Below are 26,310 nucleotides of genomic sequence, written 5' to 3' on the forward strand. Positions count from 1 at the left end.
GATGAGATTAAAAAAATACTATTTAATACATTTTAGAATAAAGCTGTAATGTAAAAAAATGTGGAAAAAGTGAAGGGGTCTGAATACTTTCCAAATGCACTGTACACAGGGGAGTGATGGTCGTATTAATATTTGATGTATAATTTGCCCTGCATAGAAGCATTTTACTGTACTGTTTACACCTGCTGTAGTCTGTGCAACTGACATTAAGGTCTGAAAGGCATGAAGATTATGATCACTTGCTACAAGTAGCTATTGTTACCAACACACAGGGGAGGAACCAGGAAGACCGTTCTAGTGAAAGGGTGTGTATTTTTGAGACATTCTTATGACACGGGTTGGGCTCCCTTTAAAAGCCCTAGCATCCTTTCATTACTTACACTACTGCAGTACTACAACAAGCAACTGAATCTACTTACCAACACAACCACACGAGAGACAGCTTCAATGGGTTTTGGTAAGTCAATTAACACTGCTCGTTGCAAGATTTTTGATCAAATTCAGATGCTGAAAAATGTGGATATTGCATTGTCAAGGTAGCCTATGTCATGTTTAGTGACAGAGGGTAATATAGTACAGTGAATGGGTATTTGGGTGACTTGACTTGTAGAATGGAACTTTTTCTTACAAAGGAAGATCATCCTTGTTGGTGTTTGTTCTTCTGTTAAATTAATATGATTTCTGACAGCTTTTATAAAGTTGGCCTGTAGTGTATTGCATAGATAAAACGTCAGCAAATTATATACATATTTACAGATAGGGGCAGATCAGCAAATGTTACAGCTGGACTTGAAGATCTGCTGCTGTCTTTGTACATACAGTATTTGAATACAGGTATACTGTAGTTTACTATAATGTGTTACCTGTGCAATATACAGGCTTACTTTTGGGGGGGATTCTCCCTGCCTTTAAGGGGCTGTTTTCATCACTAATCTTCTGCCATATTTCACTTGAATTATTGTCATAGGTTCCTCATACCATTTCATACTGGCCCAAGGCTGTCTTTTACATAGAGAACATATTGAATTATAGTCTAATTCCTAAGTCTATGGTCTTTCGCCTATTTGTTTCTGCATTGTTGTAGTGTAGAGGCTTGTAAATAATTACATGGAATATGTTATTATACTTACCTGCAGTAAAGCATGATTACTCTTCATGTGTTCAAGGTTATTATTGGCATTGGCCTTGACCGTGACCTTTCCCCGTTGATGTTATCACCCAGAGTTGTACCTGTTCAATGCAACTCTACCAAAGGAAAAACATATTGAATTACGTGTGGGCATTCCTTGTCAAGTTACTACATATTTTTGGCGACGAGGGTAATACTTGATCGGTATGTACAGGGCAATGTGCTAGCTAGCTAAGAAACAATGGAGGTAGTCAGTCAGCTAGCTAGCTTAATGAGCGATGGAGAGCAGCTGCCGCTAGAGGGCAACTTCATCGGTGACAACCAGCGGCACGTGGAAAACGCTAACAAGGATCAAGGACAATTTGGCCTTATAATGGCAATGTTTGGGGCTAATCACTGAGTTTGTGGAAGACAACAAGGACTGGAAGCAAAATGTGGAAAGGTTGGGACATCTTTTTCTTGGCAAATGGAATTAGAGATGAGGCTTAACAGCGCTCTATTCTCCTGAGCTTGTGTGGGACTAAAACCTACTAGCTAATGAGGAATTTGGCTACGCCACAGCAACCGGAAGAAATTCCTTTTGTGGATCTAGTTGCTCTTGTTCAGACTCACCACAATCCAAAGCCTTCAGTGATTGTCCAGAGGTTCAAATTGAACTGCCATTCTCATAAAACAGATCAGTCTGTTGCTAACTTTGATGCTGAATTATGTGAGCTCTCTGAACATTGTGAGTTTAGGGCTATGTTAGAGGACATGCTCCGTGACAGGTTAATCTGGGGCATTAATGAGGACAGCATACAGTCTGCTGGGGGAAGCCACACTGACTTTCAAGAGAGCATAGCAACTATCACAAGGAATGGAGATGGCCATTAATAATGTACAAAATACTCAAAAGGCCAGCAGCGTAAGTTGTGCAGTGCTTCAGGTGACAAAAGAGGTGGCAGGGGAAAGGGGAACAGCAGTGGAATGTTTCAGATGTAGGAGAACACAGGAGAACACATTATGCAAACAACTGTAAGTTCAAGGATACGGTCTGTCACAATTGCAACAAAAAGGGACATTTAGCTAAAATAATTGCAGGGGTCCTAGGAGCCACAGGGTGGGCAGACTGAGCAGGGGTCCTAGGAGCCACAGGGTGGGCAGACTGAGCAGGGGTCTTAGGAGCCACAGGGTGGGCAGACTGAGCAGGGGTCCTAGGAGCCACAGGGTGGGCAGACTGAGCAGGGGTCCTAGGAGCCACAGGGTGGGCAGACTGGGCAGGGGTCCTAGGAGCCACAGGGTGGGCAGACTGGGCAGGGGTCCTAGGAGCCACAGGGTGGTCAGACTGGGCAGGGGTCCTAGGAGCCACAGGGTGGGCAGACTGGACAGGGGTCCTAGGAGCCACAGGGTGGGCAGACTGGGCAGGGGTCCTAGGAGCCACAGGGTGGGCAGACTGAGCAGGGGTCCTAGGAGCCACAGGGTGGGCAGACTGAGCAGGGGTCCTAGGAGCCACAGGGTGGGCAGACTGAGCAGGGGTTCCAGAAGCCACAGGGTGGGCAGACTGAGCAGGGGTCCTAGGAGCCACAGGGTGGGCAGACTGACTAGGGCAAGTTCACAGGGGTCCTAGGAGCAAGCCACTGGGTGGGCAGACTGAGCAGGGGTCTTAGGAGCCACAGGGTGGGCAGACTGGGCAGGGGTCCTAGGAGCCACAGGGTGGGCAGACTGGGCAGGGGTCCTAGGAGCCACAGGGTGGGCAGACTGAGCAGGGGTCCTAGGAGCCACAGGGTGGGCAGACTGGGCAGGGGTCCTAGGAGCCACAGGGTGGGCAGACTGGGCAGGGGTCCTAGGAGCCACAGGGTGGGCAGACTGGGCAGGGGTCCTAGGAGCCACAGGGTGGGCAGACTGGGCAGGGGTCCTAGGAGCCACAGGGTGGGCAGACTGGGCAGGGGTCCTAGGAGCCACAGGGTGGGCAGACTGAGCAGGGGTCCTAGGAGTCACAGGGTGGGCAGACTGGGCAGGGGACCTAGGAGCCACAGGGTGGGCAGGGGTCCTAGGAGCCACAGGGTGGGCAGACTGAGCAGGGGTCCTAGGAGCAAGCCACAGGGTGGGCAGATTGAGCAGGGGTCCTAGGAGCAAGCCACAGGGTGGGCAGACTGAGCAGGGGTCCTAGGAGCAAGCCACAGGGTGGGCAGACTGGGCAGGGGTCCTAGGAGCCACAGGGTGGGCAGACTGGGCAGGGCTCCTAGGAGCCACAGGGTGGGCAGACTGAGCAGGGGTCCTAGGAGCCACAGGGTGGGCAGACTGGGCAGGGGTCCTAGCAGCCACAGGGTGGGCAGACTGGGCAGGGGTCCTAGGAGCCACAGGGTGGGCAGACCTGGCAGGGGTCCTAGGAGCCACAGGGTGGGCAGACTGGGCAGGGGTCCTAGGAGCCACAGGGTGGGCAGACTGGGCAGGGGTCCTAGGAGCCAGAGGGTGGGCAGGGGTCCTAGGAGCCACAGGGTGGGCAGACTGAGCAGGGGTCCTAGGAACAAGCCACAGGGTGGGCAGATTGAGCAGGGGTCCTAGGAGCCACAGCCACAGGGTGGGCAGACTGAGCAGGGGTCCTAGGAGCAAGCCACAGGGTGGGCAGACTGGGCAGGGGTCCTAGGAGCCACAGGGTGGGCAGACTGAGCAGGGGTCCTAGGAGCGAGGGCCACAGGGGGACCTAGGGCAGACTGGGCAGGGGGGTCCTAGGAGCCCACAGGGTGGGCAGACTGAGCAGGGGTCCTAGGAGCAAGCCACAGGGTGGGCAGACTGAGCAGGGTCCTAGGAGCAAGCCACAGGGTGGGCAGACTGAGCAGGGGTCCTAGGAGCCACAGGGTGGGCAGACTGGGCAGGGGTCCTAGGAGCCACAGGGGGGCAGACTGGGCAGGGCTCAGGAGCCACAGGGTGGGCAGACTGAGCAGGGGTCCTAGGAGCAAGCCACAGGGTGGGCAGACTGGGCAGGGGTCCTAGGAGCAAGCCACAGGGTGGGCAGACTGAGCAGGGGTCCTAGGAGCAAGCCACAGGGTGGGCAGACTGAGCAGGGGTCCTAGGAGCAACCCACAGGGTGGGCAGACTGAGCAGGGCTCCTAGGAGCAAGGCACAGGGTGGGCAGACTGAGCAGGGGACCTAGGAGCAAGCCACAGGGTGGGCAGACTGAGCAGGGGTCCTAGGAGCCACAGGGTGGGCAGACTGAGCAGGGTCCTAGGAGCCACAGCCACAGGGTGGGCAGACTGGGCAGGGGTCCTAGGAGCCACAGGGTGGGCAGACTGAGCAGGGGTCCTAGGAGCAAGCCACAGTGTGGGCAGACTGAGCAGGGGTCCTAGGAGCAAGCCACAGGGTGGGCAGACTGAGCAGGGGTCCTAGGAGCAAGCCACAGGGTGGGCAGACTGGGCAGGGGTCCTAGGAGCCACAGGGTGGGCAGACTGAGCAGGGGTCCTAGGAGCAAGCCACAGGGTGGGCAGACTGAGCAGGGGTCCTAGGAGCAAGCCACAGGGTGGGCAGACTGAGCAGGGGTCCTAGGAGCAAGCCACATGGTGGGCAGACTGAGCAGGGGTCCTAGGAGCAAGCCACAGGGTGGGCAGACTGGGCAGGGGTCCTAGGAGCAACCCACAGGGTGGGCAGACTGAGCAGGGGTCCTAGGAGCAAGCCACAGGGTGGGCAGACTGAGCAGGGGTCCTAGGAGCCACAGGGTGGGCAGACTGAGCAGGGGTCCTAGGAGCCACAGGGTGGGCAGACTGAGCAGGAGTCCTAGGAGCAAGCCACAGGGTGGGCAGACTGGGCAGGGGTCCTAGGAGCCACAGGGTGGGCAGACTGAGCAGGGGTCCTAGGAGCAAGCCACAGTGTGGGCAGACTGAGCAGGGGTCCTAGGAGCAAGCCACAGGGTGGGCAGACTGAGCAGGGGTCCTAGGAGCAAGCCACAGGGTGGGCAGACTGGGAAGGGGTCCTAGGAGCCACAGGGTGGGCAGACTGAGCAGGGGTCCTAGGAGCAAGCCACAGGGTGGGCAGACTGAGCAGGGGTCCTAGGAGCAAGCCACAGGGTGGGCAGACTGAGCAGGGGTCCTAGGAGCAAGCCACATGGTGGGCAGACTGGGCAGGGGTCCTAGGAGCCACAGGGTGGGCAGACTGGGCAGGGGTCCTAGGAGCAAGCCACAGGGTGGGCAGACTGAGCAGGGGTCCTAGGAGCAAGCCACAGGGTGGGCAGACTGAGCAGGGGTCCTAGGAGCAAGCCACAGGGTGGGCAGACTGGGAAGGGGTCCTAGGAGCCACAGGGTGGGCAGACTGAGCAGGGGTCCTAGGAGCAAGCCACAGGGTGGGCAGACTGAGCAGGGGTCCTAGGAGCAAGCCACAGGGTGGGCAGACTGAGCAGGGGTCCTAGGAGCAAGCCACATGGTGGGCAGACTGGGCAGGGGTCCTAGGAGCCACAGGGTGGGCAGACTGGGCAGGGCAAGTTCACAGCAATGAAGCCACAGTCCACAGCGCACCACCTAGAGAGCACAGTGCAGAAGGAAGAGCATTGTTCCCATCTATGCTACAGTGGAGGTAGATGGAAAGCAGATGGGGATGGAGGTTGACACAGGGGCCTCTGCTATCAGTGAGGAGACCTACAAACAATTGTGGGGCTCAAAACAGACTTCTGCCCTCACACCGGCAGTGTTTCAGACTGCGTATATACACCGGGGAGACCATACCATTGCTGGGGCTCTGGCGGTGGACATTGCATACAACAGCCAGGAAGCGAGAGCACGGCTCCTGGTGGTAAAAGGCCTAGTTTACTAGTGCGTGACTAGCTCACCAAAATAAAACTGAACTGGGGTGAGATAAAACACACACGAGTGACTGAGGATGTCACTTAAAAGTACCCAGAGATTTTCAAAAGATTAACTGGGCACACTGCAGGGCACTGCAGTTAAGCTGTTCGTGGATCCTCAGGCCATGCCCCGCTTTTTCAAGCCCAGGACAGTGCCATACGCCATGAAAAATAAAGTTGAGGATGAGTTGGAGCGGCTGCAGGAAACCAACATCATTACTCCCATTCAGTTCTCCTGCTTGTGAGCTCCAATCGTTCCCATTCTGAAAAGTGATGGCACAGTGTGTATATCAAATCAAATTAATTTATATAACCCTTCTTACATCAGCTGATATCTCAAAGTGCTGTACAGAAACCCAGCCTAAAACCCCAAATAGCAAGCAATGCAGGTGTAGAAGCACGGTGGCTAGGAAAAACCAAGCATATGTGTGGACTACAACCTAACCATCAACAGGGCCTCTAAGCTGGATGCTTACCCGCTGCCGGGGGTGGAGGGCCTGTTTATGCTTGCTGGAGGCAAGACGTTCTCAGAGCTTGACATGAGTCACGCCTACCAACAGGTCTCAAAGATCTACTGCGTCCGGACATCAAAGCACGGGTGGAACGGAAGCAGGAGAAACAAAAAGAGAGACATGACTACCACGCGAGGGAGAGAACGTTAAAACCCAATGACACGGTCTGCATCTGCAACTTCACAAGCAGCCAACATTGGTTGCCAGGTACCATTCTTTGTCAGAGTGGCCCAGTCTCCTTCGTGGTCAAACTGACTAATGGTCTAGTCATAAGCAGACACCAGGACCACATTTGCCTGCGCTATGACAAAGAAAATTCCACGTTTTCAGACGGAACAAGAGCGGGTGGTAGTATACAAGTGGAAACCCCACAGGAAACAGTATTTGAGAAACAGAGCATTCAGTGGTTCCTGCAGAGGGTGATGGACTTCCTCTCACAAACACCCAACCTGCTCCTGTGCCCTCAGACCCAGCTCCACTGGGACCCGACTTACCTGTGTCTTGTGGCACACCAGGAGTACAGCGCAGATCACAGCGTACTCGCAAGCCTCCTGAAAGACTAACTGTAGTTGAGACTGAGAGCCTTGTGGTGTTAGTGTTTGTTGGAACAGCAGACTTAGTTGAAAATAAATAAGGAGTGTCATTTTTTGTTTGTTTACATTCACAGTAACACTAGCAGAAGTTCTACAGTGTTGAAAAGAAAACACTGATGTGGTTTACTTGTTAATCTTATGTTCTTTTCTCACAGGAGGATTGAAATTAAGGGGGAGAAGTGTTATAGTGTAGACACTACATAAATAATTACATAGAATATGTTATTGTACTTACCTGCAGTATAGCATGATTACTATTCATGTGGCTGTGTCACTTTGCTGTGTTTGTTTGTACATGGCTGTGCGCCTTTTATTAGGTTGAAAGTAAAGGAAAGTAATATTGCGTTGCGTGTGGGCATTCCTTGTCAAGTTACTACATGCCTTATGTATGGTGATAGGCTACAATAGTTTTCTCTATCGAGTGATCTAAACTAGCCCAACTGACAGTCTGTTTCTGCTATGTTGCTGTCAGGCATAAATGTGACAAACATTGGGCAAGACAACGACAAACACAGAAACAGACACCCACACTAGAACAACAAAAAGTGGTAATAATCAGGAACATTTTAAATATGGATTTTGGCTAAAGGATAATTCAGTTTCAAATGAAACATATAAATATAGTATCTATATATTTATGAATGTCTTTCTTTCTTGAAGACGTTGGTAAAGTAGAGCTCCACTGTGAGAAGAACAACACAGCCCACAACACCAATGACATCGCAGTGAACAGACTGATAGTCAGGAGAGGTCAGTCCTTCCTGGTCACCTTTGACTTTCATGGCTCCTTCAGATCCACAACAGACTTACTGGAGCTGACGGTGGAGACAGGTGAGCTATCTAGAATATAACATTTTATTTATCTCTGCTATTTATTAGGGCTTTTTGTATTCGTTTCCCAGATTATGTTAGTCCTGGACTAAAACACACTAGGATGAATCTAGGCTAGAGCAGGGAAACCAACCCTATGTTAGTCCCCTTTGACAAGACAGACACATGCAGTAATAAAGATATTAAAACTAATTCTTGTATGTGTTGTAGATAGCTGAGTTGGGGTCAATTCAATGTTATCTAAAGACGGAATTGCACCACTGACAGGATATGAGATACCTCCAACTTGTACTGTATATGTACTCCTGACATCAATGTTACGCTGACAGAAAATGTGAATCTTATTGGACAAATACACAGTGTACAAAACATTAGGAACACCTGCTCTTTCCATGAATACCGCTACACTATGATCCCTTATTGAATCCACTTCAATCTGTGTAGATGAAAGGGAGGAGACGGGTTAAACAAGGATTTTTAAGCTTTGAGACAACTGAGACATTGTTTGTGTATGTGTGCCATTCAGAGGATGAATGGGCAAGACAATAGATTTAAGTGCCTTTGAACAGGGTATGGTAGTAGGTGCCAAGCGCACCAGTTTGAGTGTGTCAAGAACTGCAATGCTGCTGGGTTTTTCACACTCAACAGTTTCCCATGTGTATCAAGAATGGTTCACCACCTAAAGGACATCCACAACAGTGAGAAGCATTGGCGTTAACATGGACCAGAATCCCTGAGGAACGCTTTCGACACCATGTAGTGTTCATGCCCCGACGAATTGAGGCTGGTCTGAGGGTAAATGGGGACAACTCAATATTAGGAAGGTGTTCCTAATTTTTTGTACTCCCAGTGTATAGTACATCACTGTTTCTGAAAGTTTTCATCAATTTAATTCCTACTGAACACAACCCACATCCTCCCTTCTCCATCCAGGACCCCAGCCTTCAGAGGCATTGGGGACCAGGTCAGTGTTCGGGCTACCTGAGGGCTGTGGGAAGGGTTCCTCCTGGAAGGTCAAGGTTCACCAGGGCTCAGTGCTCCCGGCGGGTTCAATCACCCTGGACATCACCAGCCCAGCAGATGCCCCAGTGGGAGAGTACAGCCTGTCTGTAAAGACCAGCGCCACCGCCTCAGTGGGCAGCAGCCTGGGCAAGCTCCTTCTGCTGTTTAATCCCTGGTGCCAAGGTAAAGACAATTCAATTCAAAACAACTTCATTATCCCTCATGGGGAATTCTGGGACAATTAATTCACTTCCTGTGAACGAGATTTGAGAGTATGGTAAAGCATATGTAATACATTATAATGGAGTATAAAGCATTCCTAAAAATGTTAACTAGAACTGTGATAAATTAACTTTTTGAATCACACAAAGGACAACAAATGTGGTGAATGATTCAATACAGCCATGGTAACACACAGTCATTATTTGATACAGTATCCAGAGGATGTCAAATGCTGCATTCCTGAATGTTCTTATCAGTTTAAAAGCTGGAAATGGCTAACTTTACAGAGAGTGTTGTAACCCATGTCTCTGTATGGGTTGGAAAGACACCTCATAAGTGTTTTGGGACATAATAGACACACAGATACAAACAATGGGCCACAACATCCAGAGCCACATTATATGAATGACAGTCTGTGGTTATGAATGCTGTTCTCTAATATCAAAGTGGTTGCATTGCTGTTGAAACCATGTGATGAGTTCATTGGTAGCACAGCCTATTAGCACAGCTTGGTAGCACTGCCTGGTAGCACTGCCTTGCAGCACACCCTGGCAGCACACCCTGGCAGCACAGCTTGGAAGCACACCCAGGTAGAACAGCTTGGTAGCACAGCCTTGCAGCACAGCTTGGTATCACAGCCTGGTAGCACAGCTTGGTAGCACAGCCTTGCAGCACAGCTTGGTAGCACAGTCTGGTAGCACAGCCTATTAGTACGGCTTGGTAGCACAGCTTGGTAACACATCCTGGTAACAGCTTGGTAGCACAGCCTATTAGCACAGCTTGGTAGCACATCCTATTATAAAGGCTTGGCAGCACAGCTTGGTAGCACAGCGTGGTAACACATTTTGGAAACAGCCTGCTAACATCCTGGTAACACAGCTTGGTAACATTCTGGTAACACAGCCTGATAACACAGTCTGGTAACATCCTGGTAACATACTGGTAACACAGCTTGGTAACAGTCTGGTAACACAGCCTGATAACACATACTGGTAACAGCCTGGTAACATCCTGGTAATATCCTGGTAACACAGCTTGGTAACACTACATTCTAGCATAGGAGACAGTGGTCATAACACAGTAACAGCATGATAACATGTTAAAGATACTCGCAATTAAAACATTGTCCAGATACCCTTTCATTTAATAATAACAAATAACAATGTATTTTTTATTTATTCTTTATTTAACCATTCAAGTCAGTGGAACAAATTCTTATAATTGATGTTTTAAAACGCCTGTATTTTGTTGCGGGCTGTAGAGGACTGGGTGCATCTACCTGAGGAGGAGGAGAGGCAGGAGTATGTGATGAGAGAACAAGGCCTGGTGTACAAAGGTTCTGACAAATACATCAGCTCTATGGCGTGGAACTTCGGACAGGTACACAGAACAAACAAAACAGTATTGTACCGTTGAAAAGTACTAGCTAGCTGCTCATAACATATAGGGCTTGTTTCCTGGATACAGATTAAATATATTCCTCAACTAAAAAAAGTATTTTTACTCTGGAGAAGTCCAGGACTAATCTGTTGTCCAGGAAACCGACCAAGTGTCACACAATATCTTAGTCTTAGTCTACATGATTGACTAGAGTCCTGTGTGGCTCCATTGGTAAAGCATCTGTTAAGTGACTAAATTGTAAGTTAGTATAGACTAGACATTTTAGAAATTGTTGTAGGCTTGCTAGCTAACCTGCCCTAATGTATTGTTTCTCCAGTTTGAAGACGATATAGTGGACATTTGCCTGAAGCTGCTTGATGTGAATCCCAAGTGTCTGAGTGACCCCGCCAAGGACTTCTCTGCTCGTTGTAACCCCATCTATGTCAGTAGGGTGGTCAGTGCCATGGTAAGATTGGAGATATGACCCACACTAGTAACAGTGACAACATTATTGAACCCCACTAGTAACAGTAAACAAGTTTCCATCCAACCTTTTTATGCAAGTAAAGTACATGTCAGATAAAACATTTTATGATATTTCATGAAAGTGCTGATGGAAAATGTGGCAGTCAACTTTACGAAGGTTGACACAGAATACATTACACACATGTTCATTAAATACAACTGATGGCCATAATCACCCCCAGACACACCTGCTAATTTGATGGGTCATGTAATAATCTGGCCGAAGTGGAGACTTTTGTTTAGACATGTAGCTAGCTAGGTGGCTTGCTAAACAATGAACTAGCATAACTCAAACTACTACCAATACAAACATTGTCATAGCTGTAGAATGAATATGCAGGTAGCTAAAGCTAACAAAATAGGTTCAATGTTAGCTAGCTAAAAATAGGGTATAATTAGCAATGCAAATGGATTTCTGATTCGAATAAATTTACTATGCAGATCATATACATAGCGTTGCTAGCGAGCCAGCAAGCTAACGTTTAGTAGCTAACTAACAGAACGCTTTAACTTGCAACTTTATTACAAAATTAGAAAACTTTTTCTGGGAAATGGTAGCTAGCAGCACTGTAGAAACTATTACACTCAACTGAACGACTTGATTAGTTTAGTGTTAGCTAGCTACATAGTTGTCTTTGCTGTCTTCGTATCCAAGATAATTGTGTAGTTTAGAGTGTGTAGTTTTAGAGTGATTATCTTAATTTACCGAGGTTAGCTAGCCAGCTATTTGTCGTCCTTAACGTAGGAGACACTGCTAGCTAGCCAACAGCTAGCCAACGTCTACCGAATAGAACTTCCGCACTCAACAACCCGGTCGCATTCCGCTTCGCTCCACAGGTAGTATCACATTTTCATTTCATTTCATTACAGTACAACGGTTTGATTTGTTTGATCGTAGCTAGCTACATAGCTAGCTACATAGCCGTCTTTGTTTCAAAGATAATTGTGTAGTCTAGAGCGATTTTCTAGTTAGCTAGCCAGCTATTGTCGTTCTTTTAACGCAACGTAACGTAATCAACACTGCTAGCTAGCCAGCTAGCCCCGAATAGCAGCACTGTAGAAACTATTACACTCAACGGAACGACTTGATTAGTGTAGTGTCAACAACGCAGCCACTGCCAGCTAGCCTACAAAGTCAACAACGCAGCCACTGCCAGCTAGCCTACTTCAGCAGTACTGTATCATTTTAATCATTTTAGTCAATAAGATTCTTGCTACGTAAGCTTAACTTTCTGAACATTCGAGACGTGTAGTCCACTTGCCATTCCAATCTCCTTTGCATTAGCGTAGCCTCTTCTGTAGCCTGTCAACTATGTGTCTGTCTATCCCTGTTCTCTCCTCTCTGCACAGACCATACAAACGCTCCACACCGCGTGGCCGCGGCCACCCTAATCTGGTGGTCCCAGCGCGCACGACCCACGTGGAGTTCCAGGTCTCCGGTAGCCTCTGGAACTGCCGATCTGCGGCCAACAAGGCAGAGTTCATCTCAGCCTATGCCTCCCTCCAGTCCCTCGACTTCTTGGCACTGACGGAAACATGGATCACCACAGATAACACTGCTACTCCTACTGCTCTCTCTTCGTCCGCCCACGTGTTCTCGCACACCCCAAGAGCTTCTGGTCAGCGGGGTGGTGGCACCGGGATCCTCATCTCTCCCAAGTGGTCATTCTCTTTTCTCCCCTTACCCATCTGTCTATCGCCTCCTTTGAATTCCATGCTGTCACAGTTACCAGCCCTTTCAAGCTTAACATCCTTATCATTTATCGCCCTCCAGGTTCCCTCGGAGAGTTCATCAATGAGCTTGATGCCTTGATAAGCTCCTTTCCTGAGGACGGCTCACCTCTCACAGTTCTGGGCGACTTTAACCTCCCCACGTCTACCTTTGACTCATTCCTCTCTGCCTCCTTTTTCCACTCCTCTCCTCTTTTGACCTCACCCTCTCACCTTCCCCCCTACTCACAAGGCAGGCAATACGCCGACCTCATCTTTACTAGATGCTGTTCTTCCACTAACCTCATTGCAACTCCTCCAAGTCTCCGACCACTACCTTGTATCCTTTTCCCTCTCGCTCTCATCCAACACTTCCCACACTGCCCCTACTGGATGGTATCGCGCCGTCCCAACCTTCGCTCTCTCTCCCCGCTACTCTCTCCTCTTCCATCCTATCATCTCTTCCCTCTGCTCAAACCTTCTCCAACCTATCTCCTGATTCTGCCTCCTCAACCCTCCTCTCCTCCCTTTCTGCATCCTTTGACTCTCTATGTCCCCTATCCTCCAGGCCGGCTCAGTCCTCCCCTCCCGCTCCGTGGCTCGACGACTCATTGCGAGCTCACAGAACAGGGCTCCGGGCAGCCGAGCGGAAATGGAGGAAAACTCGCCTCCCTGCGGACCTGGCATCCTTTCACTCCCTCCTCTCTACATTTTCCTCTTCTGTCTCTGCTGCTAAAGCCACTTTCTACCACTCTAAATTACAAGCATCTGCCTCTAACCCTAGGAAGCTCTTTGCCACCTTCTCCTCCCTCCTGAATCCTCCTCCCCTCCCCCACCTCCTCCCTCTCTGCAGATGACTTCGTCAACCATTTTGAAAAGAAGGTCGACGACATCCGATCCTCGTTTGCTAAGTCAAACGACACCGCTGGTTCTGCTCACACTGCCCTACCCTGTGCTCTGACTTCCTTCTCCCCTCTCTCTCCAGATGAAATCTCGCATCTTGTGACGGCCGGCCGCCCAACAACCTGCCCGCTTGAACCTATCCCCTCCTCTCTTCTCCAGACCATTTCCGGAGACCTTCTCCTTTACCTCACCTCATCAACTCATCCCTGACCGCTGGCTACGTCCCTTCCGTCTTCAAGAGAGCGAGAGTTGCACCCCTTCTGAAAAAACCTACACTCGATCCCTCCGATGTCAACAACTACAGACCAGTATCCCTTCTTTCTTTTCTCTCCAAAACTCTTGAATGTGCCGTCCTTGGCCAGCTCTCCCACTATCTCTCTCAGAATGACCTTCTTGATCCAAATCAGTCAGGTTTCAAGACTAGTCATTCAACTGAGACTGCTCTTCTCTGTATCACGGAGGCGCTCCGCACTGCTAAAGCTAACTCTCTCTCCTCTGCTCTCATCCTTCTAGACCTATCGGCTGCCTTCGATACTGTGAACCATCAGATTCTCCTCCACCCTCTCCGAGTTGGGCATCTCCGGCGCGGCCCACGCTTGGATTGCGTCCTACCTGACAGGTCGCTCCTACCAGGTGGCGTGGCGAGAATCTGTCTCCTCACCACGTGCTCTCACCACTGGTGTCCCCCAGGGCTCTGTTCTAGGCCCTCTCCTATTCTCGCTATACACCAAGTCACTTGGCTCTGTCATAACCTCACATGGTCTCTCCTATCATTGCTATGCAGACGACACACAATTAATCTTCTCCTTTCCCCCTTCTGATGACCAGGTGGCGAATCACATCTCTGCATGTCTGGCAGACATATCAATGTGGATCACGGATCACCACCTCAAGCTGAACCTCGGCAAGACGGAGCTGCTCCTCCTCCCGGGGAAGGACTGCCCGTTCCATGATCTCGCCATCACGGTTGACAACTCCATTGTGTCCTCCTCCCAGAGCGCTAAGAACCTTGGCGTGATCCTGGACAACACCCTGTCGTTCTCAAATAACATCAAGGTGGTGGCCCGTTCCTGTAGGTTCATGCTCTACAACATCCGCAGAGTACGACCCTGCCTCACACAGGAAGCGGCGCAGGTCCTAATGCAGGCACTTGTCATCTCCAGTCTGGATTACTGCAACTCGCTGTTGGCGGTGCTCCCTGCCTGTGCCATTAAATCCCTACAACTCTTCCAGAACGCCGCAGCCCGTCTGGTGTTCAACCTTCCCAAGTTCTCTCACGTCACCCCGCTCCTCCGCTCTCTCCACTGGCTTCCAGTTGAAGCTCGCATCCGCTACAAGACCATGGTGCTTGCCTACGGAGCTGTGAGGGGAACGGCACCTCAGTACCTCCAGGCTCTGATCAGGCCCTACACCCAAACAAGGGCACTGCGTTCATCCACCTCTGGCCTGCTCGCCTCCCTACCACTGAGGAAGTACAGTTCCCGCTCAGCCCAGTCAAAACTGTTCGCTGCTCTGGCCCCCCAATGGTGGAACAAACTCCCTCACGACGCCAGGACAGCGGAGTCAATCACCACCTTCCGGAGACACCTGAAACCCCACCTCTTTAAGGAATACCTAGGATAGGATAAAGTAATCCTTCTCACCCCCTTAAAAGATTTAGATGCACTATTGTAAAGTGGCTGTTCCACTGGATGTCATAAGGTGAATGCACCAATTTGTAAGTCGCTCTGGATAAGAGCGTCTGCTAAATGACTTAAATGTAAATGTAAATGTTACCCATATATATGGATGAATGCGTCACGGCAGACCCGAGACATTTAACTCGGTTATGTTTTTAGCTACATCTTGTTTGGCCAGATTTGTGTCAAGTCACTCCAGTTCACACTGACTGTGGCGTATGCAGCAAGGAGCCCATCACTTTTCCTACTGACCTGTTGATAGCGCCTGATAAATTCAGGACATCAATGTTGTTGAGATTTGTAGTTCTCAAAGGCTAACATTATATGTATCAAAAAGGGCGCAGTAGAAATGACTGTCAACACATTCTGAACAGCTCATGTCATAGACAAAAGCATGCTACATGGCAGACCAATCCAAGCTCAGGTCCAGCCCATATATTATCTAAGCCAATCATGGCTAGCGTGAAGGTTCCTGACTTTTTCCATGGCTAAACCAACTGGGCTCGTAATTTAACAATTTTATTCGTATTTATGGATGGAATACAAGTTTCTAATTAAGGCACATGAAAGTTCACATGTTCTAGAAGTCATTTCTGCCCAAAAAAACACATTTTGATAAAACAAATTATGTTTACGTTAAAATGCTGCTCCTGTGAAGTAGTGACGTGCGACATGCACCAAGTTTCCTGAAATGAGTCACAATGAATTTAACAGCATAAGTTTTTTTTTTTATCTCATCACACACATATTATTACGCCTCTTATCTGAAAGAAAAGTCAATTTAATGGAAACACATCACTGGTGGGAAAATGCATATTGTTTTTATGCTTTTATGATTTAAAAAAATGTGCATTAATATCTGTCGCCACTTGGATGGAAAGCCTAGCTAATGACAACATTATTGTTTTAACATTGACAATATTATTGACCCCCACTAGTAACAGTGACAACATTATTGAACAGCACTAGTAACCGTGACAACATTATTGAACCCCACTAGTAACTGTGACAACATTATTGAACCCCACTAGTAACCGTGACAACATTATTGAACCCCACTAGTAACAGTGACAATATTATTGACCCCCACTAGTAACAGTGACAACATTATTGAACATCACTAGTAACAGTGACATTAATAAACCCCACTAGTAACAGTGACAACATTAATGAACCCCACTAGTAACCGTGACAACATTATTGAACCCTATTGACCCCCACTAGTAACAGTGACAACATTATTGAACAGCACTAGTAACAGTGACATTAATAAACCCCACTAGTAACAGTGACAACATTAATGAACCCCACTAGTAACCGTGACAACATTATTGAACCGCACTACTAACAGTGACATTATTGAACCCCACTAGTAACCGTGACAACATTATTGAACCCCACTAGTAACCGTGACAGCATTATTGAACCCCACTAGTAACCGTGACAACATTATTGAACCCCACTAGTAACCGTGACAGCATTATTGAACCCCACTAGTAACCGTGACATTATTGAACCCCACTAGTAACAGTGACATTTTTAAAATCATCATCAGCTCATAGTTCTGTATGAACAGCACAAGAAAATCCATTGGTTCATTTCTGGAACATCATCTGGCCCTGTTCACTATAAATGGGTCCAGTGCCACTAATTAAGGTGTTGTTACACATATAAGACAGGTTTCCCAGACCCAGATTAAATCTAGTCCTGGACTAAAAATAACTTTCCACACTGAACATGCTTTTTAGTCCAAGGCTATGCTCAATCTAGATCCAGGAAAGCAACTACATTTTAGATAGTAGAAAAACACATTCACTCAGCCAAATGACAGTTCTGGAATCTAATTTGAACATTCTTTTCCTTGCCCAGATCAACGCTAACGATGACGGAGGTGTCCTGATGGGGCGGTGGGATGGTCAATACGATGGTGGCATGTCCCCCACTCACTGGAACGGCAGTGTGGAGGTACTAAGGAGGTGGCTCAAATATGGTGGTAATCCAGTCAAGTATGGCCAGTGTTGGGTGTTCGCCGCTGTAATGTGCACAGGTAGGATATCACTGTCCAATCTCTCTTCAATTATTATTTTAGTCAATCAATCAATACAATGTTATTTAAATAGCACTGACTATTGCATGCACTCAGACCCAGGGCTGTGATTGGTTTTTCAGAGGGATGGCAAGATTACCCACCATTTGTGTCCGATTCACCTCTGACCAGAGGAGAGAGGCTGGTGTCAATGCCTTTGATGTGTTTATTTTAGTTAACCAGTATGCTTTGAACATGCTGTTTTAGTTAACCAGTATGCTTTGAACATGCTGTTTTAGTTAACCAGTATGCTTTGAACATGCTGTTTTAGTTAACCACTATGCCTGAAATGTATTTCCATGTCAGTACTGAGGTGTTTGGGAATCCCATGTCGAGTGGTTACCAACTTCCAGTCAGCCCACGACACCGACAAAAACCTGACAATTGACGACTTCTTCTCAGACTATGGAGTCAGACCCAAACAGAGCCCCGACAGTGTATGGTAAGTGTAACGTGAGGTAACTGTGGCTACAGTATGAAGAGTGATGCCAATAGCATGAAGTTTTGAAGACTGGTTTTTCTGCCTAGGAACTACCATGTGTGGGTGGAGGCCTGGATGACACGGCCCGATCTCTCAGCAGGCTCCTTATACGACGGCTGGCAGGCTGTGGACCCCACCCCCCAGGAGAAAAGCACTGGTATGGTCCAACTTCCATCTCATCTCACACCATCTTACATAATAACACACTACTCTGGTTGTATGTACTGTATGTTGTGTTATTGTGCAGATGGTTCTGAGTTCGTATCCTGGGTCTGGGAGACATGAAGGGAACTCCCTGTTATACGCTCATGTTGTTTTCTCTTCCCCTCCCCCAGGTGTTTACTGCTGCGGCCCTGCTCCAGTCAAGGCCATACTGCAGGGTCACGTTGACCTCAAATACGATGTGCCCTTTGTCTTCGCCGAAGTCAACGCCGACCGTGTAACCTGGATGGTGTTCGCTGACGGCTCCAAGAAAAATATCTTCACGGACAGTGTGTCCGTAGGCCAGAGCATCAGCACCAAGGCAGTGGGCAGCGACAAGAGAGTGGACATCACTGCCAACTATAAACATGCAGAGGGTTGGTATTGAATGAACTGAGAGTCTGACTATATCAAGATTGAACTGTTATCAGTTGATTTCGGAAATAATGTAGCGTTACAAGGGTTGTCTATCATAAGGGTATAAGTGTATTTTATATATTTGAGAACTACGGTTGGTCTGGGGAAAAGTTCTGTACTTTTTTAAGAGATTAGTCAGAAAGGTGCTGTGTCCACCTGTCACGATAATTCTCCCAGGTGAGTGAGAGCAACTGCTTGAGTCACCAGGTACTCATCCAAAATGTCGCATTTCAAACAGGCACGGAAAAGGAGAGGGATGTGTACAATCAAGCTGTGAAAAAAGTCAATATACCCGAAGAGAATTCAAATGGGATCCATGACGACAAACCTGCTGTTTCCATGAAGATCGTGGAGCTGACCAAGCCGGTCAGCGGCAAAGACATTGACCTCAAGCTTGTACTGAACAGCAACGACAGTGAAACTCAGACACTAGTGATCAATGTCAACGTTCAGGCCATGAGATACAACGGGATCCCATCCTCCCAGATACAGACCGAATTGAAAGAACAGAGGCTCCTTCCCAACCAAGGTAGAGTGAAAATGTTTCAAACTCTTTCCATGAGTAGGCCTACAACGTTTAACCAACACAGTAGTGCACACTGGGAGGCATTTCCATTACAGAACAAAGATAACTGAAACACTTAATTTAACAAAACCAGGAGCGCATTGCAGCTATTCAGCTTCATAATTCTTTGTCAACATCCTTGGTGTGACACATACAGTGGGGAGAACAAGTATTTGATACACTGTCGATTTTGCAGGTTTCCCTACTTACAAAGCATGTAGAGGTCTGTCATTTTTTATCATATCATCACTTCAACTGTGAGAGACGGAATCTAAAATAAAAAATCCAGAAAAACGACATTGTAGGATTTTTAAGTAATTCATTTGCATTTTATTGCATGACATAAGTATTTGATACATCAGAAAAGCAGAACTTAATATTTGGGACAGAAACCTTTGTTTGCAATTACAGAGATCATACGTTTCCTGTAGTTCTTGACCAGGTTTGCACACACTGAGGCAGGGATTTTGTCCCACTCCTCCATACAGACCTTCTCCAGATCCTTCAGGTTTCGGGGCTGTTGCTGGGCAATACGGACTTTCAGCTCCCTCCAAAGATTTTCTATTGGGTTCAGGTCTGGAGACTGGCTAGGCCACTCCAGGACTTTGAGGAGCCACTCGTTAGTTGCCCTGGCTGTGAGTTTCGGGTCGTTGTCATGTTGGAAGACCCAGCCACGACCCATCTTCAATGCTCTTACTGAGGGAAGGAGGTTGTTGGCCAAGATCTCGCGATACATGGCCCCATCCATCCTCCCCTCAATACGGTGCAGTCGTCCTGTCCCCTTTGCAGAAAAGCATCCCCGAAGAAGGATGTTTCCACCTCCATGCTTCACGGTTGGCGATTGTGCTCTTGGGGTTGTACTCACCCTTCTTCTTCCTCCAAACACGGCGAGTGGAGTTTAGACCAAAAAGCTCAATTTTGGTCTCATCAGACCACATGACCTTCTCCCATTCCACCACTGGATCATCCAGTTGGTCATTGGCAAAATTCAGACGGGCCTGGACATGCGCTGGCTTGAGCAGGGGGACCTTGCGTGCGCTGCAGGATTTTAATCCATGACGGCGTAGTTTGGTCCCAGCTCTCTTCAGGTCATTGACCAGGTCCTGCCGTGTAGTTCTGGGGTGATCCCTCACCTTCCTCATGATCATTGATGCCCCACGAGGTGAGACCTTGCATGGAGCCCCAGACCGAGGGTGATTGACCGTCATCTTGAACTTCTTCCATTTTCTAATAATTGCGCCAACAGTTGTTCCCTTCTCACCAAGCTGCTTGCCTATTGTCCTGTAGCCCATCCCAGCCTTGTGCAGGTCTACAATTTATCCCTGATGTCCTTACATAGCTCTCTGGTCTTGGCCATTGTGGAGAGGTTGGAATCTGTTTGATTGAGTGTGTGGACAGGTGTCTTTTATACAGTTAACGAGTTCAAACAGGTGCAGTTAATACAGGTAATGAGAGGAGAACAGGAGCGCTTCTTAAAGAAAAACTAACAGGTCTGTGAGAACCGGAATTCTTACTGGTTGGTAGGTGATCAAATACTTATGTCATGCAATAAAGTGCAAATGAATTACTTAAAAATCATACAATGTGATGTTCTGGATTTTTGTTTTAGATTTCGTCTCTCACAGTTGAAGTGTACCTATGATAAAAAATTACAGACCTCTACATGCTTTGTAAGTAGGAAAACCTGCAAAATCGGCAGTGTATCAAAAACTTGTTCTCCCCACTGTATATCAATCTCAATGATTGATTTAGACAAGGTGGTATGTTTGAAGAGTGCATATAGTTAGAGTTTAACTGGTCAATTTAACAAAGCTGTAAAGTCTCATGTATAGCTGCCACAGTGTTGTAGCAAATTGACTGACACTTACTCTTATGGCTGTCAGGTTGCTAATGTTGAACTGAGGATGCTACAGAATGTTAGGGTTGCTAACGTGGTACTGAGGATGATGCAGAATGTTAGGGTTGCTAAAGTGGTACTGAGGATGATAGAGAATGTTAGTGTTGCTAATGTTGAACTGAGGATGCTACAGAATGTTAGGGTTGCTAACGTGGTACTGAGGACGCTACAGAATGTTAGGGTTGCTAACGTGGTACTGAGGATGATGCAGAATGTTAGGTTTGCTAACGTGGTACTGAGGATGATAAAGAATGTTAGGGTTGCTAACGTGGTACTGAGGATGATAGAGAATGTTAGGGTTGCTAACGTGGTACTGAGGATGATACAGAATGTTAGGGTTGCTAACGTTGTACTGAGGATGATACAGAATGTTAGGGTTGCTAACGTTGTACTGAGGATGATACAGAATGTTAGGGTTGCTAACGTTGTACTGAGGATGATACAGAATGTTAGGGTTGCTACTGTTGTACTGAGGACACCACAGAATGTTAGCATTTGTGATACCTTGACAATCAAATGCATTGTCTCTGTTGGCAGATCTGACTATACCCATCCACATCCCCTTCTCTGTGTATGGTGAGAAAATGCGGGAGAGCAACAGCATCAAGGTTTCGGCTGTGGTCACAGACAAGGACAAGAGTGGGGCAGTGTACATCACAGAGAAAGACCTTGTGCCAGAGAGCCCTTCACTCACCATCAAAGTGAGTACAGCATATTCCCAACATTGTCATTTCGCAGTCTGTCAGATCCTTAAGCCACTCCAAAAACCCACTTAGAACAGCTAAACTTTCTCTGAGTAACATTCATTGGGGTCATTAGTGAACAAGCCCCGATTGTCTTTACATATTCTTGGGTTACCATTTTAATTTATAGGTGGCAAACACACTTGTTTTTTTATTTTTTTATTAATTTTACCTTTATTTAACCAGGCAAGTCAGTTAAGAACAAATTCTTACTTTCAATGACGGCCTAGGAACAGTGGGTTAACTGCCTGTTCAGGGGCAGAACGACAGATTAGTAGTACCTTGTCAGCTCGGGGGTTTGAACTTGCAACCTTCCGGTTCCTAGTCCAACTCTCTAACCACTAGGCTACCCTGCCGTCCCCAAGCCAGAATAGCAATTTGCAAGGATATTAACGGCTGCCCTGTGAATAAACGTGTTGTGAAGATGAAAATCTAAAGTGTTAGACTGTCATCTGAACAGTTGATCTATTAAATACAACGCCAATATCAGTAACAGCCATTAAACTGGAGATGGGGTTTATTCAGTGTGATAGTTCCAATATAATATACTACTTAACAAATGTTTTTATTTGAATGTGTGTTCTCTTTTAGGTCATTGGATCTGAATTGCAGTATAGTGACATGACGGCAGAGGTTGTTTTTGAGAACCCTCTATCTGAAGGTCTAAGAGACTGCTTCATAACAGTGACCGGTAGTGGCTTGCTGACTGAAACAATGGAAGCCAGGTAGGCCCTGACATTTCTCTGATGTCCTTACTAGCAAGGTTTCAGTTTGTCATAAAACCTGAAACCATCCCACTGTGCAAAAACTGGTTGAATCAACATTGTTTCCATGTAATTTCAACCCCAAAAATCAATGTGATGATGATGAATGAACATGGAAAACTGATTGGATTTACAAAAAGTCAACTTTTAACCTTTTTTGTTGATTTCTAATTCACATTAGTTGATAACTCAACCAAATGTAAATCAAAACTAGACTTTGAACTGACGTCTGTGGTCAGTGAAATGTGTCCAGATTTGAATCCTGGATGTGGACCCAGTTTTTGCCAAGTGGGATGGATTCAGGATTTATGACAAACCGAAACTTTGCTCTTCAAGTTGGCAATTTAGCGCTTAATCTCAGCAACCAAGACCTAAAATCTAAGGTAATTGTGTAAAATGCTTGATTTTTTTGTTGACAAAAGGTAATAATGAGACTAGTGAAGTAACCAGTCCCCTAAACGGAAACTCTCAGGCAAGACCCCCTTCTGAAAACTTTCAGCTTGAAATCATTGTCTGAAATCATTGCTTGAACCCCCCCCCCCCCCACACCCTTTCAGCACCACCTCCACCCAATCCTGATATTCCAGATATCTAGTGAGGACACCAAAGCACCGGAACTACGGTTCCTTGTTTGTTGTGGCATCACAGTCTGTTGACAGATGATTCAATACAATTTATGTTACGTAGTCTGTCCACAAGAGATTATTTAGCTCTTGGCTAAACTAGAAAGTACACGCATTCATGGGCTGTTCATGTGGTTAAAGCTTTGAGGTTTTCCATCTGAAATATTTTATACTACCTTGTGTGTTGAAGTTTAGAGATCTAAAGCTTCCTTGAGGTATAATTTGTTTCACATGTCTCCTCAGAATGCCTTTCCTAAAACAAGGTCAACGAGTACGTGTGAAGATGCCCTTCACTCCATACAGACCCGGTCCTAAGAAGCTAGTGGCCGGTTTCAACTGTGATCAATTCAGGGACATTAAGGCAAGCTGCAATGTGTACATCAAACCGTCACCAGTGTTGTCCCCCCACTGCCGTTGTTAGTAAAGCCCTTCTGAGAATAACTCAAATAAGTTAATCAATTTATACCATATTTTCCTGTTATATCCAAATCAGCCTTTCTTAAAGTATGGGTCGCGACCCTGACCTGTTAATGGTGGGTCGTGACGTGTCGGAGTAAATGTATAAATATTTCATATATGTCACGTGTCAATACTTCACAGGAGAGGGATTTGAACATAAACAAAAAAAGATTATCAGCATCTGTTTTTTTGGGGTCTGAAATGCCTTCTGGAACATGTGAACTTTCATGTTCCTTAATAACAAATGTGTTTGCCATCTGTAAATACTAATAAAATTGTGAAATTACAAGCCTAGTTGGTTAAGCTAGCCATGATTGGCTGAGATAATGTAATGGCTGGATATGCCGAGACATGAGTTCGGACTGGTCTGCCATGTAGCACGCTTCTGTCTATAACATGAGCTGGTCAGTATGTGTTGCTCTCCACTTTCTAGAGGAGCGAGTTTTGAAATCAGTGGAATGCCCGGTGGAATTAGAGTATGATAGCTAAGGAGATTCTGCCGTTTGATTGCAAATATGCAGAGGAAGTCGAAAGATAAAACACAGAAAGCTGTTGTGTAAAACACCTGTCTCTGGATTATATCTTCAAACTAAGGGCAACCATGGCATCCGTGACAGAGAGGGAGAAGCGTTCATCCATGTATTTGGGTAAGAGAGTCTATCTAGCTACAGTACTTTCTCCACATGTTGTTAATTTACAGGCTTATTCTAATATGTATTAAATAGCTTTTTCCTTTTTTTTGGAATTAGAATACTTTCCGAAGGCACTAAATATTTTCAGATATGATTCATTCCTAATTTAGTCAGGAATTCGCTTTGATTGCAAGTGAAATAAGTTCTGCAATTTATACTGTATTTACCAATTTATATGCGTACTGTTAGCTATGATCTGTGTAGTAATATAATTCGTATCTCAGAACCACTTGCATTGCTAGTTATAGCCTAATGTTAGCTAGCTAGCTAACATTGAACCTGGTTGGTTCTACTACCCTGCAGGTTCATGTAGGGTAGTAACGTTATGAGTTGAGATTATGGTTAATTGTTTAGCTAAATAGCTAGACTCCACTATTCAAGTAAACAATCCACTACACCTTCTGGATCCTGTGCTTGTGACAAATGTTGGTTTTATTTGATATAGTATGTGTTTCCCAGAGACGGTAATGTGAAGAACATGACCTGCACCAAAGTCAAATTAGGATTTAACGTTAGGTCAATGGGACCGTGTCCAAGTTGTAAAATTCTCTGGTAGAATGTCATGCTTCTATTTCATCACACTCACAACCGTAAGCTATTTTCTAGTTCTGCTATTTTTGAACCCCAGGCTGTTGATGTCATGCAGCCTGTAGTTTTTGTGTTCATACTTTTTCATAACAATGACAAGTTTGACGTCGGACGAAAATATTTATTTTTTTATTTTACTAGGCAAGTCAGTTAAGAACAAATTCTTATTTTCAATGACGGCCTAGGAACAGTGGGTTAACTGCCCATTCAAGGGCAGAACGACAGATTTGTACCTTGTCAGCTCGGGGGTTTGAACTTGCAACCTTCCGGTTACTAGTCCAACGCTCTAACCACTAGGCTACCACTAGGCTACCCTGCCGCCCCAATGATATCGCTGTGACAACTGTTGATACACGTAGTATAAACCAGCCTTTAATCTTGAAATCTTTGGTTGTTTAGTACATGGCCTCACATGTGAATCCTTAAAGAGATAGGTGGGACTAAGGCTTAAGAGGGTGTGATCGATGCTGAATGGGTGCAGACAAAGAAGAGCTCCCTAATAGTAGTACTGAGGGTCATTTTCTCAAAAGTGAGATTGCAAGTTTATCAACTTTTAACGCAGAATTACTTTCCCATTGTTCCTCAACTGTAGTGTATGATGTACCATTTTCTAGCTCGGAGTCTCTACTTTTATCCAATGTAAAAAACACAATTTCATATTTTGCTACATAAGACCGAATCGAGCTGGTAGGTCACACATGAAGATGAAACATGTTCAGGCCTACTGTACATCTTACTGTATAAATTATTGTTGAAAACAATTCTAACAGTCTATGTAATTGTGGTACATCTATTGTTGACTGGTGTGGCTTCTTAATGCATTTTAAATTGTCAAATAAAATCAAATGCATAACTTGCATAAATATCCTGACTAACTTATTGTTCTTTCAGAATTCAAGTCTGTCACTCAAAGAAAGATTTCCAAACAGGCTTATGCCACTGTTAGCATCTGGCTGTATGTCCCATTAAAATACAAAGCATCTGGCTGTATGTCCCATTAAAATACAAAGCATCTGGCTGTATGTCCCATTAAAATACAAAGCATCTGGCTGTATGTCCCACTAAAATACAAAGCATCTGGCTGTATGTCCCACTAAAATACAAAGCATCTGGCTGTATGTCCCACTAAAATACAAAGCATCTGGCTGTATGTCCCACTAAAATACAAAGCATCTGGCTGTATGTCCCACTAAAATACAAAATAAAAGTGATAATGCCTAAATTAATCTGTAAATATTCATGCACTCATGAAACAAACATGTATGTTTGTCAAATATTTGTCTTGCAGTAATGTAATATATCTGCTGTTAAAATGATATAGAGCATGTGTGTACAGAAGAGGGAAGAACACACACTTCAGTAACATTCAACAATGTCCCAGTCCATTGAGTTCAGGGTCAGAGAAAAGACCCCCAGTCCTCTTCACACACCTCTTTGTTTTCATTCACCTCATACACACGTACCCACACTGCCACTCATCATCTAGCTGGACCCTTGA

At 46.4% G+C, this 26,310-nt stretch overlaps 1 protein-coding gene across 1 annotated transcript; it reads left to right on the forward strand.

The window, feature by feature from the left end:
* Positions 1–341: 341 nt before the first annotated feature.
* On the forward strand, positions 342–25,677 carry LOC115144293 (protein-glutamine gamma-glutamyltransferase 2-like). Its single transcript, XM_029685207.2, has 13 exons — positions 342–457; positions 7,705–7,875; positions 8,809–9,060; positions 10,361–10,479; positions 10,817–10,945; positions 17,166–17,343; positions 17,689–17,824; positions 17,911–18,020; positions 18,199–18,441; positions 18,720–19,010; positions 21,481–21,644; positions 22,278–22,411; positions 23,317–25,677. The coding sequence occupies exons 1-13, from the start codon at positions 448–450 to the stop codon at positions 23,492–23,494; spliced, it is 2,115 nt and encodes a 704-aa protein (XP_029541067.2). The 5' UTR covers positions 342–447; the 3' UTR covers positions 23,495–25,677.
* The last annotated feature ends 633 nt before the right edge of the window (positions 25,678–26,310 follow it).

The sequence above is a fragment of the Oncorhynchus nerka genome, unplaced genomic scaffold (genome assembly GCF_034236695.1).
Source record: "Oncorhynchus nerka isolate Pitt River unplaced genomic scaffold, Oner_Uvic_2.0 unplaced_scaffold_1240, whole genome shotgun sequence".
Lineage (NCBI taxonomy): Eukaryota > Metazoa > Chordata > Actinopteri > Salmoniformes > Salmonidae > Oncorhynchus > Oncorhynchus nerka.

Coding starts and splice junctions, on each gene's coding strand:
- LOC115144293 (XM_029685207.2), top strand. Junction 17,825..17,910: donor CAGAGCCCCGACAGTGTATG/GTAAGTGTAACG, acceptor TTTTCTGCCTAG/GAACTACCATGTGTGGGTGG. Junction 18,021..18,198: donor CCCCCAGGAGAAAAGCACTG/GTATGGTCCAAC, acceptor CCCCTCCCCCAG/GTGTTTACTGCTGCGGCCCT.